The sequence below is a fragment of the Thermobia domestica genome, chromosome 3, assembly GCF_964235325.1.
Source record: "Thermobia domestica chromosome 3, izTheDome1.hap1.1, whole genome shotgun sequence".
Classification (NCBI taxonomy): Eukaryota; Metazoa; Arthropoda; class Insecta; order Zygentoma; family Lepismatidae; genus Thermobia; species Thermobia domestica.
In genome coordinates, this window is record NC_137456.1 from 310745222 (window position 1) to 310762046 (window position 16825).

At 33.3% G+C, this 16825-nt stretch overlaps 1 protein-coding gene across 3 annotated transcripts in view; it reads left to right on the forward strand.

Moving 5' to 3' along the window:
* Positions 1 to 1394: 1394 nt before the first annotated feature.
* LOC145681145 (piwi-like protein Siwi) overlaps positions 1395 to 16825 on the forward strand; it is a 72725-nt gene continuing 57294 nt past the window's right edge. Inside the window, exons 1-3 of one of the 3 annotated variants that reach the window (XM_081752582.1) lie at positions 1395 to 1608; positions 8441 to 8609; positions 12508 to 12622. In XM_081752582.1, coding sequence (XP_081608708.1) covers positions 8463 to 8609; positions 12508 to 12622 — 262 coding nt within the window. In that variant the 5' untranslated portion in view covers positions 1395 to 1608; positions 8441 to 8462. Of the gene's footprint in view, positions 1609 to 3255; positions 3420 to 8409; positions 8610 to 12507; positions 12623 to 16825 lie in introns of those variants that run through there. The other 2 variants (XM_081752583.1, XM_081752581.1) reach the window with 2 other exon arrangements.

Sequence of the window (16825 nt, forward strand, 5' to 3'; positions counted from 1 at the left end):
TTCTTTAAATTTTTTCAATCTTACCCCTGTTTCAAGGCTCCCTGACCTGGCTTTGAAAAGTAAAAGTAAAAAGCAAGTCCGGATGCAGTTGGATTTCCTACGGGTAAAAATCCTAAGAACATTTCAACAGTGTTGCAACTCTTGCAAAGAGTCATAATGTGTGGATAAGTTTATTTTTAAACCCCTTGAAAGTAAGAGGCATCTCGTGTGTCGTTGTCAGTCCTGGTAGCTCATTAACTTGGTTCAAGTAATTAAACTATTGTAAAAATATCATTCTTTTTCAAGTGTTTTAAAAATTAATATTTAGAGACAAGGTGCAAAGGTACCTTTAAAAGTCCTTGGGCCCCTTAGGGTCCGCCCCTCCAACGCGACTAGGGATGAATAATGTTGCGAAAATACTGGGAATCTTCATTGAGCACTAAAGGATATATGTGGTTATCAGGGAGGTATTTTGTGGATCCTGGGGGAAATTCCCCCTAGCCACCACAAGAGATCGTAACCGGCGCAGGCCGGTAGCCAGCCCAAAAATGTAGGGGGGGGGGGCGGCTGAAGTTGGGGGGGCGGCTGAAGTTAGGGGGGCCCGATCCAACCATATTATAGTTCATTTGCAAGCCTACCGTGAAAATTTTAGGGGGGCAGCAAACATTTAGGGGGCCCGGTCCCCCTAAACCCCTCTTGGATACGGGCCTGAGCCGGCGATCCCTGGAAACATCACTGGTCACGAAAGAGCACAAATGTGGGACGTTAAACTAAATATTTCTTTTTTCTTTCTGTTCTTTTCATGTTTTTTTTTTTTTTTCAAACCAGGCCTCGGAAACAAAGACTTGTTCCAGGTACGTACGCAGGAATTTAGTTCGAGAGGAGTCCAAAGCTTTTGTGTGAATCCAAATTCATTATGGGTATAAATAGGCCTATTAAAATTTATAAAATCCCTCTGAAATTGGCTTAAATTTACAAGGAAGTCTGAATTTTGGGCAGTCCGAATCCCCAGGACCCACCCTCTGTGTACGTCCCTGACTGGTTCGTATCCTCTTATGCAGTATCAATTCTGAAAAGGCTCGTTAAATCCAATTAATCAATCAATAATAAGTCCCGATCTGAAAAGTTCTTAACATCGTCAATCTTAATAGTAACGACAACAAATACTCAGTGAGAATTAAGTGTAAATTGCATGAATTTAATTATCAACCTTCAGTTCTATAGTTCATTAGTAGCTTAATTTGATCTCAAGCTTTGTGTGCAATAGCAAAAGTGTTCCATTTTACCAAAAGCACTATATTTAGTGGAAAAGTAATGAATTTGCAACATTGATTGTAACAGAAACCCTTGGTAAAAGAGAGAGAGGGGTGTCATACACTTTAATCCAGCAACTACAGCTAATTTTCAACTCAAGAACAATGCAAACACAGACAAAGCCTTTCGACTGTAAAACAACAGCAAATTTCAGCGAAGGCCAATGAGATGGAAATGTCTTTGTTGCATGTCTCTAGCGTTGCTTTACTTGATTGGTTGATTTCAAGCAAATAGCATTAAATCTTTGTTTTTTCACCAATAACAACCAGGCATCTTCACTTATCTAATCGCCATTGTTCTTCGATAGTTGGAAAGGTAAGGATGCTGAAGTGTATACGTGGTGTGAAATTTTAAATAATATCTTACTTTATGGGGGTCCGCGTGCTTGATCATTGTTGAAATATATCTAGTTAGTGTAGTTAATAAAAATGTAAAACGTATAGGTGTGACACATGAGAAATGTTATGAAATAAATTGAGAAATTGTTTAGTCTAGTTGCACGTGGTGGCTGGTGGCATATTTGATGCTAATAGAATAAGTACTTGAATATTAGGCATAATATTCTTCGTAATTATTTGAAGGTGTGAAGGTTATTTGAATATACTTTCTTTTACCAGCATTTTAATCTTAGGCTAAAGTAGGATGGGAAGTATAGGTCGGAAAATGACGTAAATTACTGAAAATTATTTGACCTTGGAAAATTGCCGCCATATTTGCAACCTGGAAGAATTTAGAAAATTCAGATTTTTTTTGGATTCGTGTGCAAAGCTTTCAGTTGTTCTATAAAGTATCTGTTTTATTTGATATGTTTCAAACGATTGAGATATTTTTTTTCAATAATCTATTATTCTAGTAATAAAAGCATGGGTAAGGGTTCGGCTCTTGGGTCTAAACTAGGACTTGAGCGATAGGACTGAAATTTGTAGGATTCATAGCTCTTCAGCCTACGATAAAAATGCAAAAGAAATTTTCCATTGGCACATGCAAAGGGGGGACGGGGGTATGACCAAAAGAAAATGTCCAAATGGAACAAAACTTTCAAATTTTAATCTGCGTAACGTCCTGAGAACAGAAGTAACTTAATTTTAATTTTTTTCTATTCCTATTTGGAAGAAAAAAGAAATGTTTGAGTTTTACGTCCCACGGTTATGCCGGCTAGGCTAAAGGAGACGGTGATCATGAGAAATGAATGAAATGGAATGAAGAAGTGGGAGGAAACGGGAGAACCCCGAGGAAACCCACGCACACGGTGTCTATTTTGAAGGAGCATAAGGAGGGGGAGGTATATTTGCTCATAAAATACTATGGTTAAGCTCTTGGGTCCAGCCTAGGAGTTGAGTAATCGAAACGAAATTTGCAGGATTCATGGCTCTAGTCTACAATAAAAATATTGGAAAAATAAATTTTCCATTGAAAAATACAAAATTTTAGCATTTTCATCGTAGGCTGAAGAGCTATGAATCCTGTAAGTTTGGTTCCAAGTACTCAACTTCTAGGCTAGACCCAAGAGCTGTATTTTATGGGGGAATATGCCCCTATGTCCCTTCAAATAGGAATAGAAAAATTTAAAAATTATTTCTGTGCTCAAGACGTTACACAGATTAAAATTAGTAAGTTTTGTTCCATTTGGTCAATTTTTTGAGGTCATGCCCCACCCTCTCTTTCTTTGTATGTGCCAGTAGAATTTTTGTTAGTATTTTTTATCGTAGGCTGAAGACCTATGAATCTACAAGTTTCGTTCCAATCGCTTAGCTCCTAGGGTAGACCCAAGAGAGCTGACCAGAGCGTGTTCATCTTATATTTACTAATGTGTAAAAGAACACGTGTGTTTGTGTGAATATGCATCTGTGGTCAGATTTAAAAAAAAAAAAAAAAAAAAAAAAAAAAAAAAAAAAAAAAAAAAAACTAGATTTTAAACATAGGCAGATCTTCAACATATATAATTGCGTACGTTTGTCGATTTTCACTCGAGGTGATATTGGTGGAGAATGGCAATACGTTCTGAAGATTCAAAAGTGTAAGAGTAACTAAGAAGCCATTCGAGTCAAGCAAAACTACTCTACGATGTTGTAGGTTACATAGTGTTGGGAAGGTTGTAAAATGCTGGTCCGCACATACAGGTAAAGGTGAGTTATTAGTCAGGTTGGTTCCTTTCTTCTTCATCAAAGCTCAATACTCAATTTAAGTGGTAATGCCGAGCGAGCGATAGTGAGTGAAGGTGGGTTAATAGCCAGGTTGATTACTTTACTTTATTTGCTCAATGAATGTGGACCAGGTTATAGAATCCTACCCATAGGGTTCAATCCGTGTGAACGTCCCATGTTATGCTGTACAGGCTAAAGGTGATACGAATAAATGAAATGGGGGAATTAAGAAAGTGGGAGGAAATGGGAGAGCCGCAACAACCCACACAAAGGCCACTTAGGGCGAGTTGGAATCGAACCAGAGACCTCACACACTACAGATGAGCGTTCTATTACTGAGCTACCGCAACTCAAGTCCGTACAGCACTTCTGATTAGTAAATTTAAAAAAAAGATAGAGTAACAATATTACCGGTACGGTAGTTGTGATAGAAATAAGCATTACACAGGAGAACCGGTCGAAATTATGGTATCTGAAATTACTTTAAAAAAAATTTGGTCAACCCATGTTGCGAGTTCTATTGGCGTGGGAGACCCGGGTTGGATTCCCGGCGGGTGTTCATGCGGTTCGGATTCCACGTTAATCAGTAGGACCACGTCTCATAGCCTCGCTGCTGAAAGGGACGCTAAACTAAAATCAACTCATTCTATTATAGCCTTGTGTTCTCATACATCTATATCGAAATGTATAGACGATTTGATTTTGTGTTGGGTGGGGATAAGAAGGATTTGATTGGCTAGCTGAACAAATGAGTTCTTGTTAAGATATATTTAAAAATAGTGCACTTAGTAAAAATACAATGTCATAGATATTGTGATTGTAAAATTGATTTTATTGGAGGGTAAGTGGTTACTTGCAAAGAGATTTTTAGTAGATAATTATTTAATTGAGAAATGGCCAAAATACATTGACATGGTTGACGAAGCACTGTAGGGAAAAGTAGGCTGTCAGTTAAATTTTTATATACATGAAAGCTTGGAATTGATGTTTGGAATTGAGAACTTCATTAGAGCATTTCTGAAGCCCATTTTTATCTAACATCAATGTATCCAATACGAAAATGAGAAAATATGGCACTAAAGATGTTTTCCTTTCAATTACATAGCCTATTTTACATAACAGTATTTTCCTCCTTTTTTTCGGTGGGATCTGTTTGATATTATCGTTCTTTATTTTGTTTTCCGTTATCTTTGGTTTATAGTTCGCCTTTTTCATTTCTCCCACCGATATTTCCCTTAAAGTTTTTTTTTTTTCCCCTGAAGTCCGTTTTCTCACTAATGTGTTGAGAATTTTTTCTTTGAGTATCCCGATGGCAGAACTCTCTTTGACTTTCTGCAATGAGCTTGTAAGTCAGAAATTTTCTGCAGGAATTCTGTAAAAAATTTCTGCAGAAGAAACACTTGTGATTGTTAAAAATACGCTTTACGCGACGTAGAAAACAGTTTAAAATATATTTATGCGAGTCGTCCGTGCATTTAAGACCTATGTATTGCAGGCATGTTTTTATACTTTTCTGTTGGCTTTTTATTATTTATTTTTTAGCTCTGACAAATTTTCTGCGATCACATCGCAGATCGCGGCATGTTCTGCTATATGATTGAGTATAATTTTTTTATCTACTAATTGTTAACATATATTGCAGAAACACGATCAGAGTTTTATATCTTCCACATAATTTTCACGGAGATAGACTGTATTTATTTATTTACTTATTTCTATATTCCATACGTGTTTTATTTTAACTTACTTTTGAAACCCACTGACTGCGTTCTTCTTCAAGAGTTTAGTAATTCGTGGAATTGTACAATTATTGTAATATGATTTTAATTGTTAGATTTTTGTAATTTTACATTTCAATATGAAACAATCAAATTACGATTTACGATTTCATTCAAATTAATAATAATACAACTGTTTATTTCGGTCATTGTTAAATTAATAATTACGGACTGTTTATTTAATTATTATATTTAGCTACATTATTTATTATTTTTTAAAATCTTTTTTTTTCTTATTAGTGTAAAAGATTGCAAATATTACTTATTTCAAATCTTCCTCTGATAGACATTGAACAATGAGGATGGTTGGAAATTAAATTATATTTGCAATGCTATACACTAATAATAAAAAAGAATATAACGAAAATAATAATAAATAATAATTAAGAAAACTTATATTATTATAAATTTGGATGAAACCGTAAATAGGAACAATATTTGATTGTTTCATATTGAAATGTAAAATCATAAAAATATAACAACTAAGATTAAATATTTATTCCGAAATTGGTCGTCCGTTTGATTTTCGACAGAAAGCGTAAATAACAGCTTCGAAAATTTAAAAATAAATTTTTAAAACCGCTTTAAAAGAATGTAAGGGAGTAGGATAAGGTAGAGTCGGACTAGTTTAGGGTCAGGAAAGTTTGAGCCGATTTTGTTCAAATTAATGATGTAATTTCTTGTTTCTGTGTAAGGATACCAAATGCGTCTCTGTACTCCTGCAGCCATGTTCAGAATACAAATACTCGTTCTCGTTACTTTCCCACAATCCAACCCTTACGCGAAGTAGTTTCCGCTTCTTGTCGAATGTTTATAACCGCTTATATTTAAAAAAAATAAATACAATTTCCACTCTCCGTATATATTATTAAGCACACAACGAGCAAATTATCCTTTTCTTCCTAGTAAATTTCCAAAATTTTACTGGCAACGGAACACCAACTTTGGAACTTAACCCTAAGATTATACTACAATAATTGTAATAAAAGCAGTCAGTGCATTAAAAACGCGTGTTAAAACAAAATAAATTAAAGTTGAAATTAAAAAATGATCATGTATTTATTTATTTCCTCGTTGTTTAAAGATAACAAACTTTATTCATAGAGTAGGGACCGTTTTCTTGATAACACATCATGCAAATAATTTGATGAAGAAGTAAAATACGGTCATTGTTAAATTAATAATTATGGACGTTACATTACTATAAATGAAATATTATCGATCAGTTGTTGGTTGTTTCAGGTAATGAAGTTAAAGCAAGATCTCACATAAACTACGTGACACATGCATAGCTTTTTTTTATTTAATATTTTTTATTTATTGTTTAGGGTTTCGATACTATGACAAATTACTCTTACTAATTGTTCCTGAGTCAATTGAAAGAAAAATTGGTTTGAACATTAGTAAGTGAGTATTCCGTTATACTTTTATAATCTGTTCCATACGCTCGACAATTCGATAATTAATTAAAATATCGATGCTATATTAGATACGGTAATTAGATATCGCAGATGATCGCAAATTTCAAATTCAGGTTAGTTATTCTTAAGTGAACCAAAAAATTTGGTGGTAGTTAATAATTTCAGATACAGAAGAAATATTCTTTTTCTGGACATGTTCAGAAAAGGTTCTTGCGACAAGTTCTATTTTCTGAACCATAATGAATGCTACAAAACGCTTAAGTCACAAAATCCCTTGATGGACAATGAACGTTGTAAAAATGGTAAGTGACAAAACTTTTGTGTGCAATTTACTGTATTAATCCAAAGTCTCGTTGTTGACGAGGCATCTTCAATATATCCATGTATTCACAAATACGTTTTTGTTACATTACGGTAATCGTCAGAAGTGAATGTGCTTAAAAGAAAACAATTTTGTAACTACTATACTCACATAATGATGTTCGTTCCAATGTTTTCTCTTTTTAATATTTCAAATAGAATGATTGGGCATTTTTCATCAGGGCCACACAAAGGCTTAACTCGTTTTTATAAGCCAGTCTTGACATTATACGTTTATTACATGGTGAAAATTATGAATATTGCGTAATATTTTCGATACTTTCGGGGCTCCTACTGTCAGGGAAGTCAGGGAAAATTCAGGGAAAATGGTGCAGGTCACGGAAGCTTAGGGAAAAAGACTGGAAATCAGGAAAATTTTATAAAATATATTTTTTCTAACATTAATTGTACACCAATTTCAGCTTAGCCAACCATTAAAAATCACAGTATGGAACGTTGCTCAGATTTTTATGAGTGGTAAGTGAAATGTACGTATGAGCAATTGATTATTATTTGTCTCTATAGAATAAATGTTCACCGTCCGACACCTGTCATAAAAGTCAGAATTTCCTGCCAAAGGTAAGAAAAAGTCAGCGAGAAGTCAGGGAAATAGATTTTTCTGGATCAGTAGAAACCCTGTACTAGTAGTTTTTTTCCTAACACAGAAACTCTATTTCTTAGCTACGTAACGAATTTATGTATATAGATTTTTACATTAGTGCTGCACTAACTTAATTTCTAAGAATATGTTAATTTACGTTTTTCTAGGAATCCTTTTCAATGAATCTTCATATTCATGAATTTCATCATGTCCATACAAATTGAATTAAATTGTAATTTGTGATACAGTGAACTAAATTGGACTAAATTAAATGCTTTAGTCTTCTTATAATTATCCGTTTATTTTCAAAATGTGTATAACTCTGTGCAGTGATTTCACTTGCGCAGTTGTGTATCTTTTTGTCTCTTAAACACATCGAACTCCAGTTATTAGACAGTTTCTCAGCTTAGTTCTCTTCACTCGTTTTGATTTTATTTTGTGTCGTTGCAGATTTTTTTCTTCTAATTAAGTTTCATGCTACGTAAAATATATTTCAGTACCGTTAGTAAGACTATTCATTGCTTTGGATTAATTGTTTTAACAAAAGAGACACTGACCAAAGCTTAAAACTTTACTTTATTTTAAATTATAATTTGTAACTGTTTCGGATATCTAGCATATCCTTCTTCAGACACGAGGTTAAAGAATTTAAACTCTGTTATAACAACATTTATATATATGTCTGTATTTTCATTAATTTCGATCGTGTCGGAAGAAGGATATGCTAGATATCCGAAACAGTTACAAATTATAATTTAAAATAAAGTAAAGTTTTAAGCTTTGGTCAGTGTCTCTTTTGTTAATTCAGTACCATATATTGTAATTTCACTAATTTTGTTTTAGATCCTATATTGGTTATCTGAAGATGGCAGATCAGCCGAAACCCACTTCCCGTGCGAGAGGACGCGTACGTGCTAAACCACAGAGCACTGAAGTGCGCCGTCCGGGTGAAGTATCTTCTCGGGAAGCCGCACAGGCCGCAACTGTTGCGAAACCAGTTGGTGCAAAACCAGTAAGTAAACATATTTTCAATTCAAATTTTCATGAATGATTTAATTTAGATGCTAGTTTGTAATTCAAATTTTGTGTTTAAAAAATTACTTCGAAAGAAATGTTTTTATAATAATAATTGTGGAGATATTTTACAACCAATACCATTTTCTACTAAATGTTGTGCATTAGGATTTTTTAATATTGCACCATTTTGATTTATGGATCTTTATAGTGATGTATTAAATATTTAGAAAATTCAGCTAAACCAATATTCAGTTAACTCAAGTAAGAGATCTTACCTTATATCCGGGGAATTGAAAAATAATCTTATAAATTGCTGATATATTTATCAATGATATCTATTGGCTACAAACTGGTAAAATATGATTAGATTCCCACCTTTCTCTGGAACTCCTCTAAAAACTAAGTGTGTGATAATGTTAATAAACCTCTCTATTTTAAGGTTAATGTATATTTACTGATAGTGCTGTTGGGTGCATATTCGTAAGAAAGTAGCTAGCTTGTGCCTTCATATTTGTTTCTTTGATTATTTTCGTATTGGGATCGTCATCAGGAATTTTTATCTTTTTACTGCTTTACAAGATCCTGTACTTCGAATATTCCGTACACTTAATTTCGATTTTTAATTCTCCTAATTATGACCACTGTATTTAACAGTCCACTTATTATTATTTTTTTTTAATGAAAAGATTATTCTCAGGGTTCTAACAAATCTGGGAATCAGGAAAATCCTGGAAAAGTCGGAAAACGAAATAATATGAACAGGGAAAATTGTAACCTAACCTGGTAATCAGGGAAAATTAGAGATTGTGCTTAAGAAATAGTTTCGGTTATATACTGAGACAAGTCGATAATTCATACACTGGAACCAATCAAGCAGATAATGCAAGTCTGAATCAGTCAATGTAAACAATTATGTCACTTAGTAATATTTAATGTTTCATTTACATTCTAATATTTTATAGTTTTTTTTTTTTTACATTGAATAAATTTGCAAGAAAATTATTCTAATAATTTTAAAACCATAAGTATATAAACATACTTGTTATTGTTAGTAGCTTTCATATAGTGCTACTTAGCTACTGCTGGTATCATTTGTCTTTTTTTTTTAAACATTTTGTATAAAATAAGTTTTTGTACATTTAACATAATTTTTTTTTTTTGGTCAAAAATTGAACAAAAAATGGAGGTTTAGAGAATTTGACAACGGTAATATCCCTTCCCCCAAATCTTTATTATGTCAAACCTTTAAATACTACTTGCATATGCAAAAGTAAAACATTCTTTCAATATCCTATTTTAATGGAATTTGAAGGAAAATTGAAATATCTCATTAAGGTCATTATTTGTGTTTTACTTTATTTACTAAATTTTTCGGATTCTTTGTTTTTCAACTGAAGCAATATCTTGAAACTTTCCTGAAAATCCTAACGTTACATCTACTCATTGGGGAGAAGGGTGGCCAATTTCTGTTTAAAAGAAATGTATTCATTAGCTTATAATGCTGTTCCATAAAATTTATTTAATAACGCAAATAGTAATTCTTTGTTTAGCTCACGTGTTTGCTTACCAATTGTTATTAAACAAGTCCTTATTTAGCTCTTACAAGTATTGTCAATAGTGCACCTTTATCTCATTAAATGCCGCAAGTCTGGGAAAATGGTTGATCTGGCACCTTGAGATCAGTGAAAAGTCGGGGGAAAAGATCAGAATTATTTTGTTAAGAATCATGTATTCTTCAAAGTAACAGGTTATGTAAACATCCACATTAAAGAGAAAAAAATAAAAGACATATTGTGGAATTCCCCATAAATTGTTAATTTGAAGTATAGTTAGTGAGTGAATTCTAAATACAGTGGCAAAAATTAAAGGGAATTAAAAATCGAAATCAAGTGTACGGAATACTCTGTGTAAATTGTACTTTATAAGAGGATCCGATGACGCAGTAAAAAAGCTGTTACTGCCGGCGTTCTCAGCGAGAAGTGAAATATTCAATTAAAGGAACAAATATGAAGGCACAAGCTAACTCACTTTTCTTGATATATATACTTTCTGTTCGTAGAGAAGTTGGTACAAATATCTTGAATTTAAACTCAAGATTTTATGAGTTTAAACTGATTATTTCCTTTACAACAGGCAAAAAAGTGAATGAATGTTACCAAGACAATTGCATCGAATTTTTTACGAACAGGAAGAATATGTATATCAACCTTCGAAAGTGCGAAAAATTTAACAACTTTGTAACTTATTTTGTCAAGATGTAAAGTTTATCACAGCTTGAGAAGTGAGGGTTTTCACTTCTTGTAGAAGGGTTCCAGAGGAAGTTAACGATAAGTTTAGTACCCAATAGTAGTCATCGATAAAATGTCAGTGAACATTCAAACAGTTTGAAAGAATTCTTAATTTCGTGGGTACACCTTTAAGAACGGGTACAATAAGGTTTTGGTAATGCAGTAATAAAAATAATTCTGATGTTCCCAGATTGGAAGGAAATGTTCAATTAAAGTAATGACATTGAGGCTCAAAGCAAGCCATTTTTCTTGAGCATTGTGTTCTATAGCTTCCATAAGTACACAATTCCTGTTATATGTGGGTTATTCAATGTATATCCTATAGCAACAATTAGCAATTATTATTTTAATATACAAAATAAAGTATTGAAGATTTTTGATATATAAGGTAGATAAAGTTTGACACATTTTTGTTAAGGATTAACAACCACTATCCCTTGTCATGTGTCCTGGGTATCTTAATCGGATGATTGACTCCCTAATATAATTTAGGCAATTAATCCTGTTACCAACCACCAGACACTAATTGAAGGAAGTAGATTTGACAAAGATTTTTACATGTTTTCATTACTATTGTCCATAAAAATTTTTGAAATCTGTGCCAAGCTAAACAAATAAACGCCTCAGAAAATTACCATCCAAACTAATTTTATATTAGACATTAATTTGTTTGGCTCGGCACAAACTTATTTCTTAGATATATATAGTAGCTATATAAATATAAAATAGTAATAAATTATTTTCTGCTTTTAAGCGCTTTATTATACAGAGCGTTCAAAAAGTCTATACACCTGAATCGTGGGGGTGGGGGACATTTGGAGGCTCATGGGACATTTCCAACATTTGCTGTGAAAAATGTGTGTTAAAATGTGTGTGTATATGCTACGCCCTGTACATAGTGCTTTTTTTGCCATAAAATATAATAAATTTTGAGTAAAGTAATTTTCTCGTTGCTTTGAATATGTGACAATTCAGGTGTAGACCCATTATTGGCTAACAGAGTCAGAGGAAGGTAGCAGTTCTGATCTCCGAAAATTGAGCTAGCACATAGCAATAAAAGGACACTTGAAAAAGTAACTTCTAAAGTCTGTTTTGTAATACAATACTATAGCATTTTATTGTGTTTTACCGCTAGGATGGCTTTTTTTTTTTTTTTTTTTATTTATAATTTTGAAAGTAATGAATTTTAGTAGCAAGTTAGCAGATTTTATAGGTATGGTTTATGGTTATGTATGGTTATGTTATCAGGATCTAATGACGCCTTAGGAGTTGGACCGTGAAACTGCTCAACAGCTGATAATCTTAATAGCGTGTGTATGTTCATATATAATTGTTTATTGCGTAGACTGATTTAAATTTATATGTTTCCTAGGCTGATCCATTTTATATCTTTAGTGTAGGTCTCTAACAAAACTAATAGGGTTGCGAAAAAGTGGAGAAATTAAACGAACTCTTTGTCAGAGACGTAGGTAAAAGTGCATTACGTCTTTTTTCTGTAAAACTCATCAATTACTAATTCCTTCTAACTTTGTTTTCACAGCCTACATTAGTTATTTCCTGAGTGTTTGTAAGCGGTTTCTAATCTAATATAAATTTCTATTATAGATTACACAGAAGGAGCCACCTCATGCTGTTGCACGTGGAGCTCCTGTCCGTGGAAGCGGACGTGGAGAACCAGCTGAAAGTGAATTGCCAGCAAGTCTTGCTAAAATGAGCATGAGTACGTATTTTCTTATATTAAATGTTCTTATCTTCGGCTTACTTATATCCTACAGAAATCATATATTACAAATAAAAACTAGTTATTATAAGAAAGGGTTCAATTAATTCCGTATTAACCCAACTTTAATGTTGTCTAAGTCATGTGTGAGATAAGAAATGGGAAAATATTGACGTAGGAATATTTTTTATTTATTTGCGTTTTATTTGAATAAAATAATCTACAGAAAATGCAAACTGGAAATATTCCTTGAATATTAGTAAATTTTTTAGTATTAGTAATATTTTAGTATACTATATTTTTTGGGTTGTAGCTTTTTGGGTTGGGAGTATTTTTTGGGTTGAAGCTTTTCTTGTTCCGCGAAACACTGTTAGGATATACATGTACCCACGTAGTGTGATCTGAACTGAGTAAAAGAAATTTCACAGAATAAAGTCATGACTATCCTAATCTTTTCGGGCGAACAAAACTATTCTAAAGAGAAACTTACAATGATAATTAATGTTGTAGTTATGCATAATTTTCTGTTCGTTTTGTCGTTTCTTAATATAATGAAAGTTCAGGTCTGGTATTTACAGAAAATGCAAACTAGAAATATTCCTTGAATATTAGTGAATTTTTTAGTATTAGTAATATTTTAGTGTAATATTTTATGAGTATTAGGTTGTTGCTTTCCTTGTTCCGTGAAGTTGCTTTTCAGAACTTTTTTCAAAGTACTCCATGTTGAACTAAATTAATGAACACTCCAATGATATACAGCTAGTTTTAGCTAATGTTGTCACCTAGATATAACGGAAATAACTGAAAATTACCGGTGTCTGTTTTTCTAGCTTGACAAAATACTTTTAGAGGTTTGATACATTTTTGAAAACAGTATTAAAGTGCTTATTCATTGGTGATTCTATGAATTTTGGAAAACCGAAAGCTGTAAAATTGATTTTCAGTTGGAAATTTAAAGATGAGAACTTCAGATTTATCAGTAAAGATAAAAGTTTAAGTTCAATAGTGAATTTAAAAACTTCTTTTCCGATAACTCGAGGCACTCCTAGAGCTAAAATCCATTTATTTTTTAATTTCTAAACAATTTCGAATATTTAATCTAATATTGGGTTTAGTTGTACAGGTTGACATTAAGAAATTAGGCCTTCGGTAATCTGGTCCTTCAGATTTCCGGAATGGATTTAGAATAGCTTTTGCAAATTTACCACATTGGTGTGTCACTGTTTTATTTAGTTAAATCAAAATTCTACAGAACTATTTTATTAAACTAAACTAAAATTCTTGAGGACTATTTTATTTAGTTAATGAACATCAAAATTTAATTTGCTTTACATTTAGTACTTAAGTTTCTTTCTTTAAAGAACTGTACATGTTGTCACTTTCTATTAAATATATAGAACCCGGATTCTATATGTATCTCTATATAATCGAAAATCCAGCCTCTCCTCAGGTCCAGGCATTGCTGGATTTTTGAATGCAAACCTGTAGTTTCAAATTTAGGGAGTTCAAATTGTATTTTGCGTGTTGTACCTTACCACAATTAGTAATACTGTTTATTATATTAATAAAACAATTGTAACTAATTTCACTTAGTATTGATTGAGAGATAATTCTACTTTTTTTTAAAAAAAAAATTAGTTTTTTTAACGACTTACATAGCAGTGTAGGATGATGTTCCTCCCTCAAAGGATAAATTTTGCATTTAGAAAACTGTTAAGTTTGCTATTTTGTAAGATGTAAAATTAGTAGTAGAAAACTAATCTGGTTCATTATATCATGAAAATAAGTAAGCAGTTGAAGGGCATTGTGGTGATAATGAATAATTCAAATGAACTTTTTTAATGTCTTTGAGGTGATATAAAGTTTTCACTGCAATTAATTTTCGGTAATTTTATTATCTCCCTATAGTTTTTAATACAGTAGTAAGAAATAAACTAAGGGGGAAAAATACTTAAATTACTTTAGTAATTTCACTTTAATACTTAAAAATTCAAATAATTATACGTAGATCGAAAGTTCGACACGTTCATGATATATGCTAACTCGATTGGGTAATACATTTGGGGTTTATAGATGTACAGGATTTGTTCGGAAAGTAGTAGGACATTTTTTCCCGCCAAAACGTGGTGAAGGAGGAGATGCTACTGCGCTGGGTGATGGTGGGTCTTAGCTACCAGTTACCAGTCGTCTCCAAGCCTTCACGGAGTGTAGATCGAGTTTAAGGTGAACGCCTTTCAAGGTGCCTTGTCATCTCCACAATAAATCGTTTGTTAGAGTAGCGTTACGCGGTGAAGTTTTGCGTCAAACTGGGTAAAACTGCGAGTGAGACCCATGTCATGATCAAGACTGCTTATGGGAGTGATGCCATGGGTCGATCAAAGCTCGCATGAACAAGTTGAAAATGAAATTTATGTTAATCATCTTTTTTGACTGCAAAGGAATGGTTCACAGAGAGTTTGTACCACCTGGTCAGACTGTGAATGCTGCATTCTACGTAGAAGCACTTGAAATACTCAGGAAATGAGTCCTCTGCGTCCGTCCAGCAATTGTTGCTCATGGAAGCTTCACCATGATAATGCACCGAGCCACACTGCCTTTGTTGTCATGGACTTCCTGACTAAACATGGCATTACATAGCTTCTCAAGCCACCCTACAGTCCAGATAAGGCTCCAGCAGACTTCTTCCTCTTCCCCCTGAAAAGGGTCATGCAAGAACGGCACCACGGCTCGTTCCAGGGAGCCTCCAGTGATTGGCAGAGTCGCTGGAAACGTTGTGTTGATGCAGAAGGGACATATTTTGAAAACTATTAAGTCGATGTATCAAAATTGTGAATACATTAAAAAAAAATCAGTCCTACTACTTTCTGGATAAACCCTGTATATCTCAGGGGCGGATTCGGGGGGGGGCAGGAAACTTTCTTATTTTATATATATAAATAAAACCCATCCCAGAGTTTGGAGCCCTTAAAAGTAACAGTATGACAACCCACCGCTCCCCCCCAGAAGTCGGTCCAGGATCCGCCCCTGGTATATCTATACCGTAATTCTCCCTCCTCCACAACGAAATCGCCAGGAATAAAGTGCACTATCAATTTTGTTGAAGAATCTCAGTACCGGAGGTATTTTAAAGATTAATTTTTCCTTTTAAAAAATTACGAAAAGAGAAGTACTGAAATGTAGAGAAGGAAAGAATCATGCAAAAATAAATTACATGTTTCATAATGCACGTTCTAATATTAAATTGGCTGTGTAAAGTGATTGATTGATCTCTTGCTTTGTGGAATTGATTCTTATTGATTGATTGGATTCTCAGAACAGGTTTCAATGGCGTAATCAACGGAGGATAAACAATCCAATGATTCTTTTTGACTGTCTAATAATACAGTCGAAACCAGTTGTACAACATCACGTTTAACAACGTATTGCGTATAACGGTGAAATCTAACGGACCCGTCTAAACCCTATGTAAAAAGTATTTAAAAATCGCTTAGTACGACATTGCTTATTACGACATGTCGTATAAAACGACTTGTTTTTATCACGTTGTCGAAGAAATGGGGCGTTCAATGTTGATTTTTGTTACATGTTTTGGGATTGCTGACAACAATGTAAAGTTTAATTTCAAACTTGTTTTGCTTATCCTATACAACATATACAGTAAGTTTAAAACATGCTCATTCATTAACTAAAACTGTGTACAAGATTATTGAACAATTTACACTGTTGTTACCTTTTCCTTACTTATAAGTCTTAATACAGGATTCCTACTCGTCAGGAAATCAGGAAAGTCAGGAAAAATAGTACAGTTCAGGGAAACTCTGTGAAGAAGGCTGGAGATCAGGGAAAGTCAGGGAAATTGTATAAAATATATTTTTCTAACATTAACTGTACACCAATTTCAGCTTAGCCAACCATTAAAATACCTATTTGGTTTCTGTTGCTATTTTTTTTTATTGCTGTACGTATGAACAATTGATTACTAGTTGGATCCCCCTCGTAAAAAGTTGGATGAGTCTTGCAGAGATGCTTTATAACAATCCAGATAGAATTGATCTGGAATGAATGGGATCCACTGGTAGGGTTTCTGCGGAAATGAACCTCGAGTTTGATAACCTATAATTTTATTGAAATATAATAATAGTTATATTTTCCTGCCATTTCCACAATAACAGATGAGAGTTTTATTTTCCTGCCATTTCCACA